This window comes from Hemitrygon akajei, chromosome 22, assembly GCF_048418815.1.
Source record: "Hemitrygon akajei chromosome 22, sHemAka1.3, whole genome shotgun sequence".
Classification (NCBI taxonomy): Eukaryota; Metazoa; Chordata; class Chondrichthyes; order Myliobatiformes; family Dasyatidae; genus Hemitrygon; species Hemitrygon akajei.
The window spans coordinates 18,463,670-18,481,176 of NC_133145.1; the positions used below are offsets into that span (position 1 = coordinate 18,463,670).

A 17,507-nucleotide genomic window follows, 5' to 3' on the forward strand; every position below is an offset into this window, starting at 1 on the left:
GCAAGGGGAATTGAACATGAATGTAGAAAGGTAATGTTTCAGTTACATTGTAAATTAGTAAGACCACACCTGAAGTACTGTGTACAGTTCAGTCTCTTTTAAGGATGCAATTTTGTTGGAAGGAGTTCTGAGAAAATTTATGAGACTAACAGCTGAAATGGGTAGGGTTTCTTATGATGGGAAGTGGGACAGATTACAATATATCTGTAGGAGTTTGGAAAGTGGAACCTGATAGAAACATACAGGCTCCTGAGGCATGCGGAGCACATGTCATGTAAAAATAAGGGGTGACTGTTTAAAAGAGGAGTGAGATATTATTTTTATTCACAAGTTTAAGTGTCTTTACTTTTTTTGAGTGCCCTTTTTCCTATTTTTCAGGGCAGGGGTGGGGTAGTGGCACAATAATGTTGTGTTTATCATAATGCTATTACAAGCCAACACCAGTTTCCTCCCACATTCCAATTAGCATCTCCAGCATCTGCAGATTTTCTCGTTTCCAATTAGCAATAGCTAGTTGTGGGCATGCTAATTTGGTGCCAGAAGTGTAGCAAAATTTGTGCGCTACCCAGCACAATTCTCATTGCTTTGATTTGATACAAAAGACACATTTCACTGTATGCATTTTTCAATGTACATATGAAAAATGAAGCTTACTTTTAATCTTTAAAACCTTTAAATCTTTAATATGACAATGAAAGCAGGGTCTGTGAATATTTTTAAGGCAGGAAAATAAAAGGAATGAATGAAAAATTAGCAGGGATGGATAGGACTGTAGAGCTGAGTTTAAATTATCTTAAGTCAGAGAAGGCTTGAAGGGGCAAGAGATGCCATCTTGCTTCTGAATACCTACATGCTTTCAAATACTGAAGCCATTTTATTTAATTTTTTAAAAAATAGTCAGTAACCACTAGATTGTAATCCCAAAATAAACTCCTTTGTGCATTTGTAATTTCTATTATTATAAACCACAATAATACACTTAATAGATTTTCTGAAATTCATCCACTTCCAGTTTTCCCATGCCATTTGCTTCCCACCAGCTCCATCCTTCAAACCCACACACAAGCAAACATGCAAATACACATCTTTGACTCTTTGGTGGTGTCAGGCTCAGAAGTCCTAGTCATCCTCTAACATTTCAGACCAGCAGTTTGTCCTCATGGCTGCACACTGATTCAATCATCCATACACTGCTAACAAGGTGTCAAATAGAGTCATTACAAATAACGTCCATGAAATTTTCCTTTCTGCCTATCTATTTTAAGCATCCTTAACAGTGTATCTCTTTAACTACATATCAGGATTTGAATTGGGGACCAAGTTTGTTAATACGATACTTGTAACTTTGAACACCATGGAGAAAAATGTTTCCTTATACACACTGGTTTGATTTGACTACCTTCCGTCAAAAAAAGCATTATTTCCTTAAGTTACCCAAGCCATATTGCTTCTAGGGACAACTTAAAACTTTCAACAATCAACATGAAATGAAACCTGTTCTTAAGATAGAAAATATAACACATGGATCATTATAACATTACTTAGTAAACAAAACAAATTGTTAATTTATTAATGCCTCAAAGTATGATAGATATTTGTAGCCAGCTGAAAGAGAAAGGGAAGATTCATATATTAATTGCATAGCATTAGGTCACACACTGAAGCCAACAGTCACCAACTTACATTACAAACCAAAGCTTGATTCCTGTGAAAGGATGCTTTTAACCAAATGCAACTGAACCCACTGTTCTGCCAGAAATGGAAATTACTTATCAAAATTATATATTCAAAATGAAGCTGAATACATCAACAGAATTCAGCCAACAGGAAATGTATCCCTTTAAATAAGGATTCTCTTTTTTAAATAAAGGTTAAGGCAGGAGTAATTAGAAACTGTAAAGCTTTGTGAAGGTTTTACATGTTAACAAATCTTTTATATACAACTTTTGCACAGTACAGTAGTATTTTTATGTATTGCACTGTACTGCTGCTGCTGCTGCAAAAAAAAAACACATTTTATGACATCTGAGTGATGACTCTGATATGGACCTCTAGTGTGGACTGAAAATGGGAAGGGGACAGGAAGACGGGAAGGTTGGGAAAAGGGGAAAGGAGGGGAGCATCAGAGACGCATCCTGTAATGATCAATAAACCAAATGTCTGGAATCAAATTACCTTGGCCTGGTGTCTCAGGGCTGGTTGTGTATACACCCATGTCATCCCCTGCCCACAGTGCTTCATCCTCACCATTCTAACATGCTTTGCTTGCATCAAATTTACAAACTTGCTTTCTGCTCCACATTGACAAATACAGTACTGTGAAAAAGTCTTAGGCACTCCAGCGTTTTATACATATATATATATATACATACATATATACATATATATACACACACACACACACACACACACACACACACACACATATATATATATATATATATATACACACACACACACACACACACACACACACACACACACACTTAAGACTTTTGCACAGTACTGCACATGAAAAAAACATATTCTTAATCTTTGATTTTAGGAGATGCAACAAAATTCTTAAAATGCCTTATTTAAAATCTTCAATGCCTTTCAGATAACTTAACCAAATCTACTTCAGAGGCAAAGCATATAAATGGGTTCTGCTGCATTTGAAAAGAATGCACAAGAGCACACAGTAAAATCAAAAACATAGATGCGACAGAGAGGAACTGGGCAAATTTTTGGTACTTTTTTCTGGGTCTAAAGTCTTTGCTCAAAACTAGTTATTAACTAGTAAGTTATTTTATGCAAATATTATGCAAACATTTTCTTTTTTATTCAGCATATTTGTCAGCGGCAGGATCTGTATCCTTTAACCATTCTCCTAAATTTTAGAAAGTTTACTCTTTAGAACTTTGCCCAGTCCAACAGCAAATCATGCAATTCTATCTACCATGCAGATTGAGACACAACAGGACCACAACAGAAGATAATTGCTGCAGCAAGGTATAGTTCTACAAGCCAACATGCAGTTACTATTCAGTATTAAATACATGGACACCTTGAGATTCTCCAGGTCCTTTTCATATTTCTCACGCAGATTTGTTGGACTGTCTTCAATCTTATTTTTCATGGCATCTATCTGCGACTCCAGCTCTTGTATGCGATTTCTAAGCAGGGCCATGGAATTCACTTCACTTGTTGTTTTCCTGTATGGGTCAGTTGATTTCTGCAGATCACTTACTAGGTCCAATTGTTTAGGATCTCTACGTTCTTTTAAAACTTCAATTTCTCGTGTAAGCTCTTCTTTTATCCTAGCACACTTTTTATCTAGTTCTCTCTTCTCCATTTTAAATTCTTCCCCTCGTCTTTTCAGCTCCTCAACATGCTTTTCCTTCAATTTTTCCATACAAATAGTCAATGAATCGATTTCCTTCACATTTTCCTCTGTTTTCAGTCTCAATGTTTCCCCTGCTCTTGCTATTTCCCTTTTCAATTTCTCTATCTCAGCTTCATATGCCTCTCGCACTTCACGTAGTTCTTTTTTATGCCTTGCTGCCATGTCTTGAAGTTCAATTGCCTTGTCCAGTGAGTCAATTGGTTCTCCCTCAATGTGGATATGAGTTGTCTGAGTAGCAGCACCTGATTCTGAAACATCCAACTGCTTAAACTCTCCAAGGTCTCCTTTGAATTTTTTAAACTTTCTATCCTGTTCTTCTTTTTGTTTCTTCAATTCAGCTACATCAGTACCCTGCAATGAAGTACTGGAGGTTGAGTGCTCCATTTCTAAAGTGTCCACTCTCAATCGTTTATCTCCACTTTGCACAACATCATGTTTTAATTGTATCTTGGAGATTACATAGGACAATTCAGCTTGAATCATTGCATCGTGCAGCAGAAAAGGCCAGGCGTCTTTTGCATTATAATGATTGCTTAATGTGGGTATACACTCCACACTGTGAACTAACTTTTTGGCCAGTACACCCAATTCATCATCTGCCCCTGACTGAATACAGTGAGACATTTCCTTCAACAAGCAAACATTTTTCTTGATTTGCTGCACTAACTCTGCCCTTGCACAAAGTTCAAAGTCCTGGTCAGCAGAATCAGACGCTGATGGTAGTCTACAAGTTTGAGAACAGAAAAACAATGACTCGTCTTCTTTATCTTTATTCAATTCATTCCGAATTTCATCAATTAGCTCATCAAACTGGCAAGTACCATAAACAGCTACAACATTCCTGAGCATCTGTTCAGTGTTTTGGCTTCTATGATGCATTTTTGTGTATTGTGCTTTCAGCTGTTGCAGCTTTTCTTTTGAATCTTCCAAAATATTATGAGCCCAGAACAATATTTCACCTTTTATTAAGCTATTATCTGCCATAATATTTAGATAATTGCTTATGGGCTTACTCAGTTGCTCTTCAGCATCTGATATCTCATTTTCCTTAAGTTTAGACATATTTGCCCAAAACTCTCCTTCTACAAGTAATTTGTTAAGAACAGCATGTTTAACTTGAGTACTGGTGTCATCTATAGAAACCAAAGGCATGGCAATATTTTCACTCTGTTTTCTAATTTCATCTAAAGTATTTTTCACAATGGAGTTTGGATTCTGCAAAGCATTCGCTATACTGTTAAGTGCTGTAGCTTCAAGTGAAAGTTTGTCCGCTAAGTATTTCAGTTTTTCCTCTTCAGTTAAGGAATCTCTAACTAACGATTCTTCATCAAAAAATGTTTTATTTTTTCTGGCTAAATCTTCTTCCAGACATTCCAAGTATTGTACTGAATCTTCTAATGCATGTATTAATTCAGGTAATGGTCCATGTTCTCCAATATCCCATTCCTGTGCAAGCTGACCAATTTTCTGTTGTAAACGTTCCAAAACATGATGCAAATGAAGCAGTTTTGCTTGCAGTGACTGGAATTCAGCATGGACCAGTACATTATGTTTGATATTTGAACTGGAGAAAGATTCTGAGAGATGATACATTAATGGTTGATTTCTTAATCCCTGCCCTTTTGGATAAACTGCCGGTTCCAACAGTCTTGTATCTAAAGGATAAACAGCTTCCCTTTTAATATTTCGTTCTGCTACTAATAATTTAGTTTCAAGTGTGCATACAATTGCCAGACATCTTTTCAGGTTTGTAATGCAACTATTCACTGCTGTTACATCACATGGACTTTCAGAATTCTCAGAAGATGACAGGTCTGAAAGCCAGTTTTCAGGAAATGCTTGAACTACTGATCCAGTCAGTACTGTTACTTGAGAGTCCAAATGCTGAAGCTTTTCCATCAATTCTTTAAAAAGTTGTACACCAGAACTGAAAGTGCTGTGCTCTCCCTCTGATTCAGACCAAGTGATAGGGCATTCAAAAACATTTTCAACTGCTGAAAGATTACTTTTTGCTATATGTTCATTTTGTTTCTTTAAAATTTCCACATCTGATTGAAGTTGGTCTTTTTGGGAAAGAATGCTCTTATAATTGGCTTCAGCTATCTGCAGATTCATGGTCTGTTCAACTAACCTGGCTTCTGCTTCCTCTAATTTGATATGAAGTTCTTTTTCTTTTTCTAGAAGCATGTCAATGTCTGTTGGAACTTGCCAACCAAGACCTTTAAGTGTGGCCTCCTTAAGCTGCAGTTTCTTCTCTGTCTCCTCCAAGCTGGTGCCCAATGCTTCGAGTTTGATTAAAGCCTCATTGAAGTCCTTATTTTTCTTTTCTAATTCTTTTTCATAGGATTTCTTAATAGATACCATTTTAAAATTGGTTTCTTCTAGTTCATTTTTCAGTGTATTGACCTCTTGAACAGCTTTTTCAAAACCTTCATTCAGATCTTGATACCTTTCTCGATCCTTCACCAGTTCCAATTTCAGCCCTTCAACTTCTCTGTCAGCTTCTGTCAACTGATTAACTATTTCCTGATAGCGTTGATTTAATCGTTCATTTTCAGTTGACAAGATGTCTATGTCATGGGTAAGTTGCTTCACTGTCCCCTCACTCATCTCAACGTGTTCTTCCATTTGCCTCACCATCTCACTGCTTTTGAAGGAAGTGGCCAATTTTTCTTTTTGGACTCTCTCTAACTGAGCCTCAAGAGTCTGAAGGCGATCCTCATATTCTCTGACCTTATCTTCAGCTTCCTGTACATTGTGCAACAAAAGTTCTTTCTCCTTTTCATACTTTTCTTTCAGACCTTCAGACTGTTTCTTAAAGCGTTCTTCACTCAGAATAACTTCCTGTTCACTGCTGTGTAGCCGGCAGCATGCTTCTTCCAGATGATCTTGCAGCCGCCTCACTTCTCGCTGATAGTTGTCCTGAAGAGCCACTTGCCTTTCTAGATCCCTAAATCTTTGAGTCTTTTCGAGAAGCAACCCCTCTACTTCTCTAAGTTTCTCTTCACTCTCATACAGTTTGGTGCTAAACATATTTAACTTTCTCTCATACTCATCAGTTTCTTCTTTATATTTTTGACGCTCAAGTCTCAAATCATTTTGTACTTTGGATAATGACTGTTCATTAATGGCTACCTCCGACAAAGAGATCTCCAGTCTGGCCTGAAGATTTTGCATTTTTGCCTCCTGTTGTCTTAAGAGCTCCTTGGCATCCTGGTAGCTCTTTTTTTGGCTCTGGGCTTGTATATTAGCCACCTCCTGTTTTTGCCGTTGAACTTCCAACTCAGCTTGCAGGTCCTGGTTCAGCTTCTGCAGCTGTTGCCAGGCGTTAGAACTTGCCAAAGGTGGCTCCAGCTTAGAAAAGGGGACCAGATAGTGGTTAACACAGATGCAAAAGATTTTGAAATAAACTTTAATTTTTGCTTCTCAGGCCCAATAATGGAGATTTAAAACAATCATTTGTTTGTAAATATATTTTCTTCATGTAGATTTGATAACTTCAGCATTATTCAGGGAAGAAAATTACATTTTAAGTAAAATAAATGCCAAACTATTAACTACTGGTTAAAAAAAGCACAAATAAGCAAAGAACATCCAGCATTAATGAAGTCAGAATAAAGTTAGTATCTTAGAAAACATGCATATGAAAAGTTAGCATTATTGGTCAGGAGGGAAGAACTATCAATGCATGGTTAGCATACAATAATCAACATACAGGCAGGGAGTTTTTCCATTTATAATGAAATCTAGTGCTTTTAACCGTAAAACCTTCTTCTTAAGACTGACTAAAAAAATTCTTTAATATGGTATGATTTGTAGCTTAGGCCTTCAATGCTTGTGCTTCAAAATTCTCAAATAGTTTATATCCTTGTCCCTCCTACCTACTGTATACCTCTCCATTTGGAACCAAGTGATTACATATTAGCTGTAATATCAGTTATAATAACTACATTGTTTCTGTTTGGTGGAAATCAAAACAGCTAACTACAACATACAAGCACCAGTGAGGAACATTCAAAGAATTGGAAGTCTTAAGCAAAGATATGAGTGGATGTTGGCAAACCTATTTTGTTCAAGCTATTATGCAATAATTCACAAGTTAAAATACAGTGAATAGGAAATTAACAAAATACCACTATAACCTTAATTGTCATGCCCTCATTTTGAAAGTCAAGGATAGATAATTCATTTATTCGTGTTCAAGATTAATTCATAACTGCACCATTTTTACCTTACATAAAGTGCAATGGCTGCAGTTATCACTCCATGAAAGCATGTTGGGAAAGTGGAAATGGATACAAATTCATCAAGGTACAAAAATTAAGTATTCAAAAGCAACTATAATTAAAACAAGTTTAAGCTCTCTAATGTCACCACATATAACTCATATTAACTTATCTATAACCTTTTTCTCGCTTTCATACTAATGGTTTATTAGGGAATTCTTAGGTTCATGAAAGAATTTCAGTCACTCTTTAATATATCTATTTGATGGTACACATTCAAGATTTGCTTTGAAAAATTCTCATGAACAAATTTGACAATATTGTACCTATCTTTTAATTGACAATAATTAATGTATTATGGATTTGTACGGCTTCAGTTATGTTCAGATAATGCATCAGTTCAGTGAACTGAAGAATAACAAGCACAAGAATAACAAGTGTGTAATGTGGAATCAACAAGGAAAGCTTGAGGGAGAAGGAACTGTTTAGAAAGCAGAAGAAATAGAGGCCAAGAAATTCCTTCACACATCTCCGAAAAACAAAATTTTAAGTAATTGAAACTAGGCTTAACCTGATTTTAAGTAATGCTCCATCCAGTTCTGGGTCTCTTAGTAAACATAACTCGATTTTCCCATAGAATTTTTGTCAGCAGTAGAATACTTTCCCACAGCATCTAATCTCCCTTTAATAGATATACACACTGCAACAAAAATCATCTCCAGTATGCACTTTAACCCTCCTAGTCTGAAAAATAGTAATTCTTATCTACCCACAAAAGGAACCAGCTAATCTTATTTTGTTGAAGCCATTCCATATAAAGAACTACAACTACATTCTTTGGTATCACTGAGACCCCTGACCAACAATGATCTTGAAGACAAGCTCACAAGTAGGTCTGGACTGCTATGGCCGTGGAGAGCAAGGACACGGTACTTCTATTTCCTAATCCCCAGATCATTCCAGGTGTTGCTGCATATTATTACAACAAGTAAAAGCTGTTTACTGCTGTGTTAAGGAAGCCACCCCAACAGTAGAATCAGACAAAACTTCATCTCTTTTTCTTCTAACCTATAAGAGAAATTTGATTTGGGCATGAAAATGTCTGTGTGGTAGGCTTTCCCAAAATGTCTGCATTCATAAATTGTATTAATGTAGTAATACTCCTTAAGGAGAGCCCCTTGGCAACTTCCTACCAGAAACACTGACCATAGTTTTGGAAATCTCTTGAATTGCTTGTAATGTGGTAGGCCTATTTCAACGGTGTCTCCTGAGTCATAGCTTCAAGGCCGAGTTCTGGTAGTTGCATGATCTTGAAATGGATCATGCAACTGTACTAGGGAAGCTGACACTAGGATATCCAAGAAACTGAGAATACTACATTTGATTGCAAACTTTATGGTACTTAAAAAGAGCAAATGGATAATCCCCAATGCTGATTATCACCATTATTTTACAAGTAGTTAAGCAATTTCTCGTGTAGTACATTAAAGAATCAGAACCATTGATGGGATTAGGTACAGTTGAGGATGCTTAGACTAATAAAATCTCCTTAGAGAAAGAGAGATGTAATTTATATTTGTGATATTAGGTTGCATGCTCAAGCCATTTTCCAGTTCACCCACCATGTTTTTGAGCCTGGTGTTCAGCAGACAGCAGAAGATTAATATTTTGAAAGTAGTGAAACACTTTAAGAGAATTGCAGAAGAGGGCATTGTATATCTCACAAGGATCAAGAAGAAGTATGCATTTCCAACTCAGATGAATGATTTGGAGAGAACTTGAAGCAATCCATGCACCTACTGCCATCATTCTTCAAGATGGCAGAGGTGTTGAAGCAACAATGAATTACTATAATGCATTAAGTATATGATACATATTGAAAATACTGATAAACTTACATTTGCTCATTTCCATTCAACATGCCAGAGATATTTTTAAAAGTTAATTCATTAGTAGATGATTCAATATTTCCTCTTCTCTCAACAATGATGCCTTAAAAATCATGGCAAAATATGAAAAAGATCTTAAATTTAAGATCTTCAATTTCATTGAAGATATACGGTTGTAAAGAATGTCATCATATTCCCTAATTGGTTTTCTTACACTGATCATGGGATGAATATGGAGCTTTATTATCCCCTATCCAGCTTAACTCTACTTTAAACCATCTGCCTGCACCTCAAATAACTACCATGATTGGCAAACTATTAAAAGCCAACTTAAAATAAGAGCATTTGTAGCTTCTCTTACCATAAAAAAACTGTTTCCTCTACCAGAAACACATTTCACAGTTTTCAACACTCATTTAAAACAACATAGGTAAAATTCTCCTCATACAACACAAAACAAACTAAACTTACTGAGCTAGTCTCTTAAAATCATAAGTGTTTTTCTCCTGCAGACATAGTGCTAAATATAAAATTAGGTTTCACTTGTAGAATTTGTGGATACAACATGGTTTATTGGGGACTGAAGGCTCACCACCATCTCAACTCATACATGGAAAAAAGATGCTAGGTACGAGATAGCGAAGAAGAACTTGCACTTATGGAACTGAACAGTAACACAAGTCTTCTGGGCTGAGCTTTGTTGATGCATCTATTGCAATTAAAGCTGAGACTTGTCAAAAGACCAGAATGAGGGGTTTTATGAATAACAGTGTATAAACTGATCTTGAATAAGTGAATGGATACACATATCTCAGGTCATACCAAATAGAACAAAACTCTATCTTAGCTAATAGTAAAAATAAAAACTAATGAAGCCTAGATTAGACAACATAAATTCAAAAAACATAAATCAGTCACCATACAATTAACCAACATAATATGAAAATTGAGCCAGCAAGCAGTAATCCCCATCACCGATAAATTAGATGGAAGAACTGATTAACAGGTGATGGGGATCACCACTTGCTGGCTATCCTAACTACCCACAAGAAATAGCTGGCAAGTCATCTTCCTGAACTACTAGATATCTTGTGGTGCAGGAAAGCTGGCAGTTAGGGTGTTTCTGCATTCATTTCTAGTTTTGATGATAGGAGAGCAATAAACCTCTAACTTAGAAAGAACCTGCAATGTTCCACGTTCTTCATCCTTCCAGGAAGGTTTTTGGTTTGGCAGATGCTGTTATTACTATAGTACAGATTGTACAAAGTAGGCAGTGGGGGGACAGGTTGCATGCTTATAGGACGGTAGATTCAAACAGGTTGTTTACATGAATAATGTTAACCTTTCAATGCTGTTGGAAGCTGCACTTATCCTCACAAATGGAGAAAATTCTGTGAGACAGCATCATACAAATGGTGGATGTCCAATAAGTCACTTGCCACAGTCTCTGACCTGCTCCTGCAGCAACAAAATTTAATTTGCTGGCCAGTGGAGGAGGAAATATGCATGGTGAGTGGACTAACTTGTTGGTATGTGCAACATCCCTGAATATTTCCAGGTAACAAGTAAAATCAGAATCAAATTTAATATCACTGGCATATGTCATGAAATTAGTTGTTTTACGGCAGCAGTACATTGCAATAAATAATAAAAAAAACTATAAACAATAAACATATATAAAAATATAATTGAATTAAATAAGTAGTGCAAAAAGAGAGGAAAAAAACTCAGGTAGTGTCCATGGGTTCATAGTCCTTTCAGAAATCTGATGGTGGAGGGAGAAGCCATTCCTGAAACGTTGAGTATGTGTCTTCAGGCTCCTGTACCTCCTCTTTGATGGTAGCAATGAGAAGAGGGCACATCCTGGATTATGGGGGTCCTTAATGATGCTGCCTTTTAGAGTCATCACCTTTTGAAGGTGCCTTGAATGCTGGGGAGGCTAGTACAATAAATATGAAAAAAATTAAATAAGCAGTGCAAAAAGAGAACAAAAAATAGTGAGGTAGTGCAAATTGGTTTCTTGTCCATTCAGAAATCTGATGGTGGTGGGGAAAAAGGTTGTTACTAAAATGTTGAGTATGTGCCTTCAGGCTCCTGTACCTCCTCCTTGATGCAATCAATGAGAAGAGGGCATATCCTGGACGATGAAGTCCTTAATGATGGATACTGCCTTTTGGAAGCATTGTAGCGATGTGCTACACACAGTGCTGAAATAATGAAATAAAGTCGTTTTGAGACTAGTTTATTCAAACTTCGCGGCGCTGGCATTTAATCTCTAGCGCCCGCCCTCTCCGGGCGGAAATGACGTCAGAGGTGCATTACCAAAGTCTCTCCCCGTGCGCTGGTTATTTGTGAGCCGGTTCGCCTGCACAGAAAAGTGGGTCGCCACAGCATCTCCTTTTGAAGGTGCCCTCAATTCTGGGGAGGCTAGTGCCCATGATGGAGCTGGCTGAGTTTACAACTTTCTACAGCTTTTTTCTGATCCTGTACAGTGGCCTGTCCATACCAGAGAGTGATGCAACCAGTTAGAATGGTCTCCAAGGTACATCTGTACTTCTGATCTGCACATTTGATCACAGCAGCATCTACAGGGCAACTAAAAGTTGTTGTCCTTTTTAGACATATTTTTTGAGATCGCATGACTCTGCTGGACATAAAGAACTTAAAAATACTGCAGATCTAACTCCATCAGCGAGTTGCTCGTTGGCAGAGGAACTGAAAGAGCTGGACTTGTTGTGCAGCGTGATGCTTCCTGCGTCAGGAGACATCAGTCCAAAGGAGGTGTGCAGTCTAACAGTGAGTGATCACCTTAGTCCCTTTTCTTGTGATTGCAAGATCCTATTGGACATTGTTAATGTAGAATGCTGCAAGTTCAATTTACTGATTTATTGGTCATACCAAGGACTAGCCCTCAAGCTGTGGTGTTCCCTGTTTTCAGGAGAGAGGCAACAGAGTCAGTGCACTCCATTGGAGATAGCATGGTGTCTAAACTGAAGTTGGTGCTGCCCCTAATGCTCGCTTGGCAGAAGCCAAGCTGTATCATGTTCGACTGCAGATTTCAGCAACATTCATGGACTGTACTTTACTGATAACTTGTGTGCTAAATGTGCTTAGTACTGTGTTTTGCATCTTGGCTCCGGAGTAACGCTGCTTTGTTTGGCTGTATTCATGTATAGTTGAATGACAATTAAACTTGAACTATAAACTATGCTGTCGTGCCTCCTTTGTAACGGCATCAATATGTTAGGCCCAGGATAGATACTCAGAGATGTTGACACCCAGGAACTTGAAGCTGCTCACCTTTTCCACTACTGATCCCCCTATGACTGTGTTCCCTCAACTTCCCCTTTCTAAAGTTCACAATCAATACCTTGGTCTTACTGACGTTGAGTGCAAGGTTGTTGCTGTGACACCACTTAACCAACGGATCTATCTTGCTCCTGTACACCTACTCATTATTAAGTATTCCAATTTATGAAATAGCTTAAGATGACACAGCCTTGAGGAATGCCTCAGCCATGGGAAGGGCTGAAACAAGCGGTTAGGTGAAAGCTGGAAAAGTATTTGAAAATAGAGAAAAACATAAGAGAATCTGGGAAATGGTCAGGGAAAAAGTACCTATGCTCTACAATTTATAAGAATGACAACTATTTTCATTCAACTATAAAATTCAGATGGGCTTTGACAAGGTTAATATTGAGAAATTCTTGCTCTTGGTTAGTAAGAGTGGATTGTCTCAGATATGGAATCAATCATTTTGTGCTCAAGAGAAACATTTCAAATGAGGTTTCTGAAAGTTTGGATTTTTTCAAGACGAGAAGGATAAATATTCAAGGTGGAGATCAGACTTCGGAAGTCCATTGAAACTTCAAAGGATATGGGAAATCAAGTGGAATTGAGGTGAAAGAAAGGCAGAAGTCTTGTTGAATTATAAAGCAGTTACAACAACTATCATCTTTTATTCAGTTATTAAGCTGGACTGAATTTAGTGGATCCCAACATTATAGCTGCCAGTTCTTTAGTGTTTCACCCAGGCTGTTGTCAGGTCCTGGAAGGCACAGGATAGACACACCCCGAAGATTCTTATGGAGGATGAGGTAATTATTTTGGACAAGGTAAGTCAAAGACTGCATAAAAACAAAAGAGAAGGCATATAATATAGGAAATTATTATAGGAATAGTATTCTGGCTGGCTGCCAGTGACTGGTGGTGTTCCACAGGGGCCTGTGTTGGGACCAATTCTTTTTACGTTATGTTTCAATAATTTAGATGATGGAATTGATGGTTTTGTTGCAAAGTTTGCAGATGATATGAAGATCGGTGGAGGGGCAGGTAGCTATAAGGAAGTATAGAGGCCACAGAAAGACAAATTAGGAGAATGGGCAAAGAAATGAAAGGGTTAGTTATTTTCTAAATGGAGAGAAAATACAAAAAAACTGAGGTGCAAAGGGACGGGAGTCCTTGCGCAGGATTCCCTAGATGTTAATTTGCAGCTTGAATCTGTGGTGAGGAAGGCAAATGCAATGTTAGCATTCAAGAAGACTAGAAATATAAAAGCAAGGATGGAATGCTGAAACTTTATAAAGCACTGGTGAGGCCTCATTTAAGAGCATTGTGAGCAGGTTTGTGCCCCTTATCCAGAAAGGATGTAGTGAAACTGGAGAGCGTTCAAAGGAGTTTCATGAAAATGATTCCAGGATTGAATGGCTTGTCATATGAAGAGTGTTTGATGGCTCTGGGCTTGTATTCATTAGAATTCAGAAGAATGAGGGTTGAATTCATTGAAACCTATTGAATGGTGAAAGGCCTTGATGGAGTATATGTGGAGAGGATGTTTCCTATGATGGGAGAGTCTAGATCAAAGGATACAGCCTCAGAATTGAGGGGTGTCCTTTTAGGACTGAGATGAGGAATTTTTTTAGCCGGAGTAATGAATCATTGGAATTCATTGGCACAGGCAGTTACGGAGATCATGTCTTTTTTGATATTTAAGGCAGAGGTTGATAGATTCTTGACTGGTCAGGGGATGAAGGGATACACAGAGAAGGCAGGAGATTGTGGCTGAGAGGAAAATTGGATCAGCCATGATGAAATGGTGCAGCAGATGCTTAGGGCCAAATGGCCTAATTCTGCTCCTAAATCTTCTGGTCTATATTGCAGAGGCCAGCATGTAAACAAGAAACACAAAAGGTCCCAAAATAGAAAGGAGTGGTATTCAAACTAAATATACAAAGAAATTGTTCAAACAGCAGAGTTCTCTCTTGGGAGACCACCGTCAACCCAAAGCGTGAACAGTTCTCATTCTCCTACCCCACCTCCGCCTCCCCCCACCACACTGATGCTGCTTGAACCACTGAATTCTTCAGTGCAGCAGAGGTTTGAAATCAGAATTTTCCCTCTCCTGCATTTTAAATGACCAAATGCCATCAGAGAGCAAAAAATAAACCTGAGCCAAACTTCTGGTAGAATTAAATAACAATTCCAACTGGGTCCAAGTAAGTAAGCCCATCTCTTTTGACTGGATCAAAGAGGCACCCTTCATAATTCTTGACTACCTGACATTTCCAACTTAACATATCAGCAGTTGGGGGCAGGGAAACCACAGAAAATTAAAGGCAACAGGTGAACTCATGGAAAATACTGGAGTTCATGGAGTAGTACAAGATGTGTTTTGATTTTTAAATAGCCACCTGAAAAACGATGAATGGTAGATGATGTTTGGAGAAGGTCACAATGAGTAAGTAACAATAAATGAGTAATTTATTTATTTTACCAATAATCCTTCCTATAAAAACAAAGCTGGGCAATATTTCCTTTACCTCAAAAAGGTGAATTCATTGCTACATTGAGTCTCCCAGATAACAAAAAGCTCAGGTCGATTGAGATCCTTTGCAACATTGACTTGGGTAATTACTAATTAACTAAATACAAATTAACCTCTCCCCTGATCCATAGTGCCAGGCTGGCGTACTTCAATATACACTGCAACTTTACAGTCGTACAGATCAAGTGCAGGTACATATTTCATTGGATTCAATGCTTGAAGGCAAAACCAGCAATAAATCAGGGAGGAAACCAGAATACAACAACATGAAACAGATGAAACAAGATAGCAGTTTCACAGTGCAGTTCAATGAAGGAATAAGAAAATAATTTTCAGCTTGTGAAGAAAGGAATTGGGGTCAAGGAATACATTAAAATATTTAAAATAATTACAACTTAATTAAAATGACATTTGTTTAAATACTGCTGCCTATTAAGGGATCAAAATGGTGGAGTGTTGAGCCCAGATGACTTAGGTTATCGTCACATTCCTGTTATGGGAGAACCATCTTGACAGTAGCATTCCAAGAACATTCCAATCATTCCTAATAAGGTAACTAGTTCTGTGTATTTATATAAAGGTCTTTCAGGAAAACTCAATAAATGACATTGATCATTCACAGTGAATGAATTTTACTTAAGAGTGAAGTGAATACTTCTACCATGAAGTGCATATGCAAGGATCAGATGTCATTTCATGTGAACATTTTAATCTAAACTGTTTTAACTTCATTAAAAATTATTTAAAAACTGATCAAACAATTGCAGACCAAGAGAAAATTAGCATTTAGTACCAAATAACACTCCCTCAAGTCAAATAACCTGGAGCAAATATCTCTGCCTTTCCAGTTAATAACGTATAAGTAGATAATTATTAGAAAACTGCAGGATTTTTCAGGTTCAAACAATGGTTTATATTGCAATCAGACTGTGAATGGAGACATATATTAAGCAGAACCCCCCAACCTGGAACAAATGGACAGAATTCCTTACTTCTGATTAAAGAGTAGATTGCATTCACAGAATAATAGTCAGAAATAGCATGAAAGTAAACTATTTGACCCCTTATACTAGCAATTCAAAAGAAAGAGCTATTTAACCTCTTACGCGAAAAAAAGATAAAACTCTTCCTCTTTTAATCTAACTCATCATGGCCCTTACACTTTGTCTGCACTGTACTTTCTCTGTAAATGTAACACTACACTCTGTATTCCATTTGTTTTTCCTTTGTATCACTTCAATGTTTTCATGTATGCAAAGGTTTGAATGGCATGCAAACAAAAGTTTATTTTTTTAAAACTGTATCCTGGTACATTTTACAATAATAAACAAATTACCTCTTGGTCCATAGACTTACAGATTATAGAACATAGAATACAGAAAACCTACAGCACAATACAGGCCCTTCGGCCCATTATACAAGCCCGACATGTACTTACTTTAGTAATTACCTAGGGTTACCCATAGCCCTCTATTTTTCTAAGCTGCATGTACCTATCCAGGAGTCTCTCAAAAGACCCTATTGTATCCGCTTCCACCACCATCGCCAGCAACCCATACAGTGCACTTACCACTCTGCGTAAAAAACTTACTCCTGACATCTCCTCTGTACCTACTTCCAAGCACCTTAAAACTGTGCCCTCTCGTGTTGACCATTTCAACCCTTGGAAAAAGCCTCTGACTATCCACATGATCGATACCGGAGAATTACGGAGAGTTATGGTGAATTATATGTTAGACTCGGAGGCTGATGGGGTGGTAGGTGAGGACAAGGGGAACCCTATCCTGAGTAGGGTGGCGGGCGGATGGTGTGACAGCAGATGTGCGTGAAATGGGAAAGATAAAATGGGAGAGAGAAATTTAAGCTATTAAGCAAAATGTGATAGGTAAATGGTACTTTAGTGAGAGTTAGGAGCTGGGTAATAAAATTTTGAAACAGAAATATTTAAACTATAGATAGCAGATGAGAGTCTCAAAGCATAATAACAGAGGCAGTGTAGAGTCGAGCAATATTACAAGATGGAAGACAGGATCTGTAAAGAAGTGTTCAGTTGATCTGAAACTCATTACTGGCCCAAATTTAACACCACGACTGAATGATCTGATTTAGTTTCAATAAATACCAATGAGAAAGAAAGAATTATAGAGCCCCATGTTTGTTGATCCTTCCACAACTTAGTTTAA

The 17,507-nt window shown here is 37.5% G+C and overlaps 1 protein-coding gene across 5 annotated transcripts in view; it reads right to left on the minus strand.

Moving 5' to 3' along the window:
* Positions 1-17,507, minus strand: part of LOC140714546 (uncharacterized) — a 441,169-nt gene that overhangs the window by 65,064 nt on the left and 358,598 nt on the right. For all 5 annotated transcript variants that reach the window (XM_073025825.1, XM_073025824.1, XM_073025827.1 and 2 more), the window contains one exon: positions 3,047-6,739. In XM_073025825.1, coding sequence (XP_072881926.1) covers positions 3,047-6,739 — 3,693 coding nt within the window. The remainder of the gene's footprint in view (positions 1-3,046; positions 6,740-17,507) is intronic.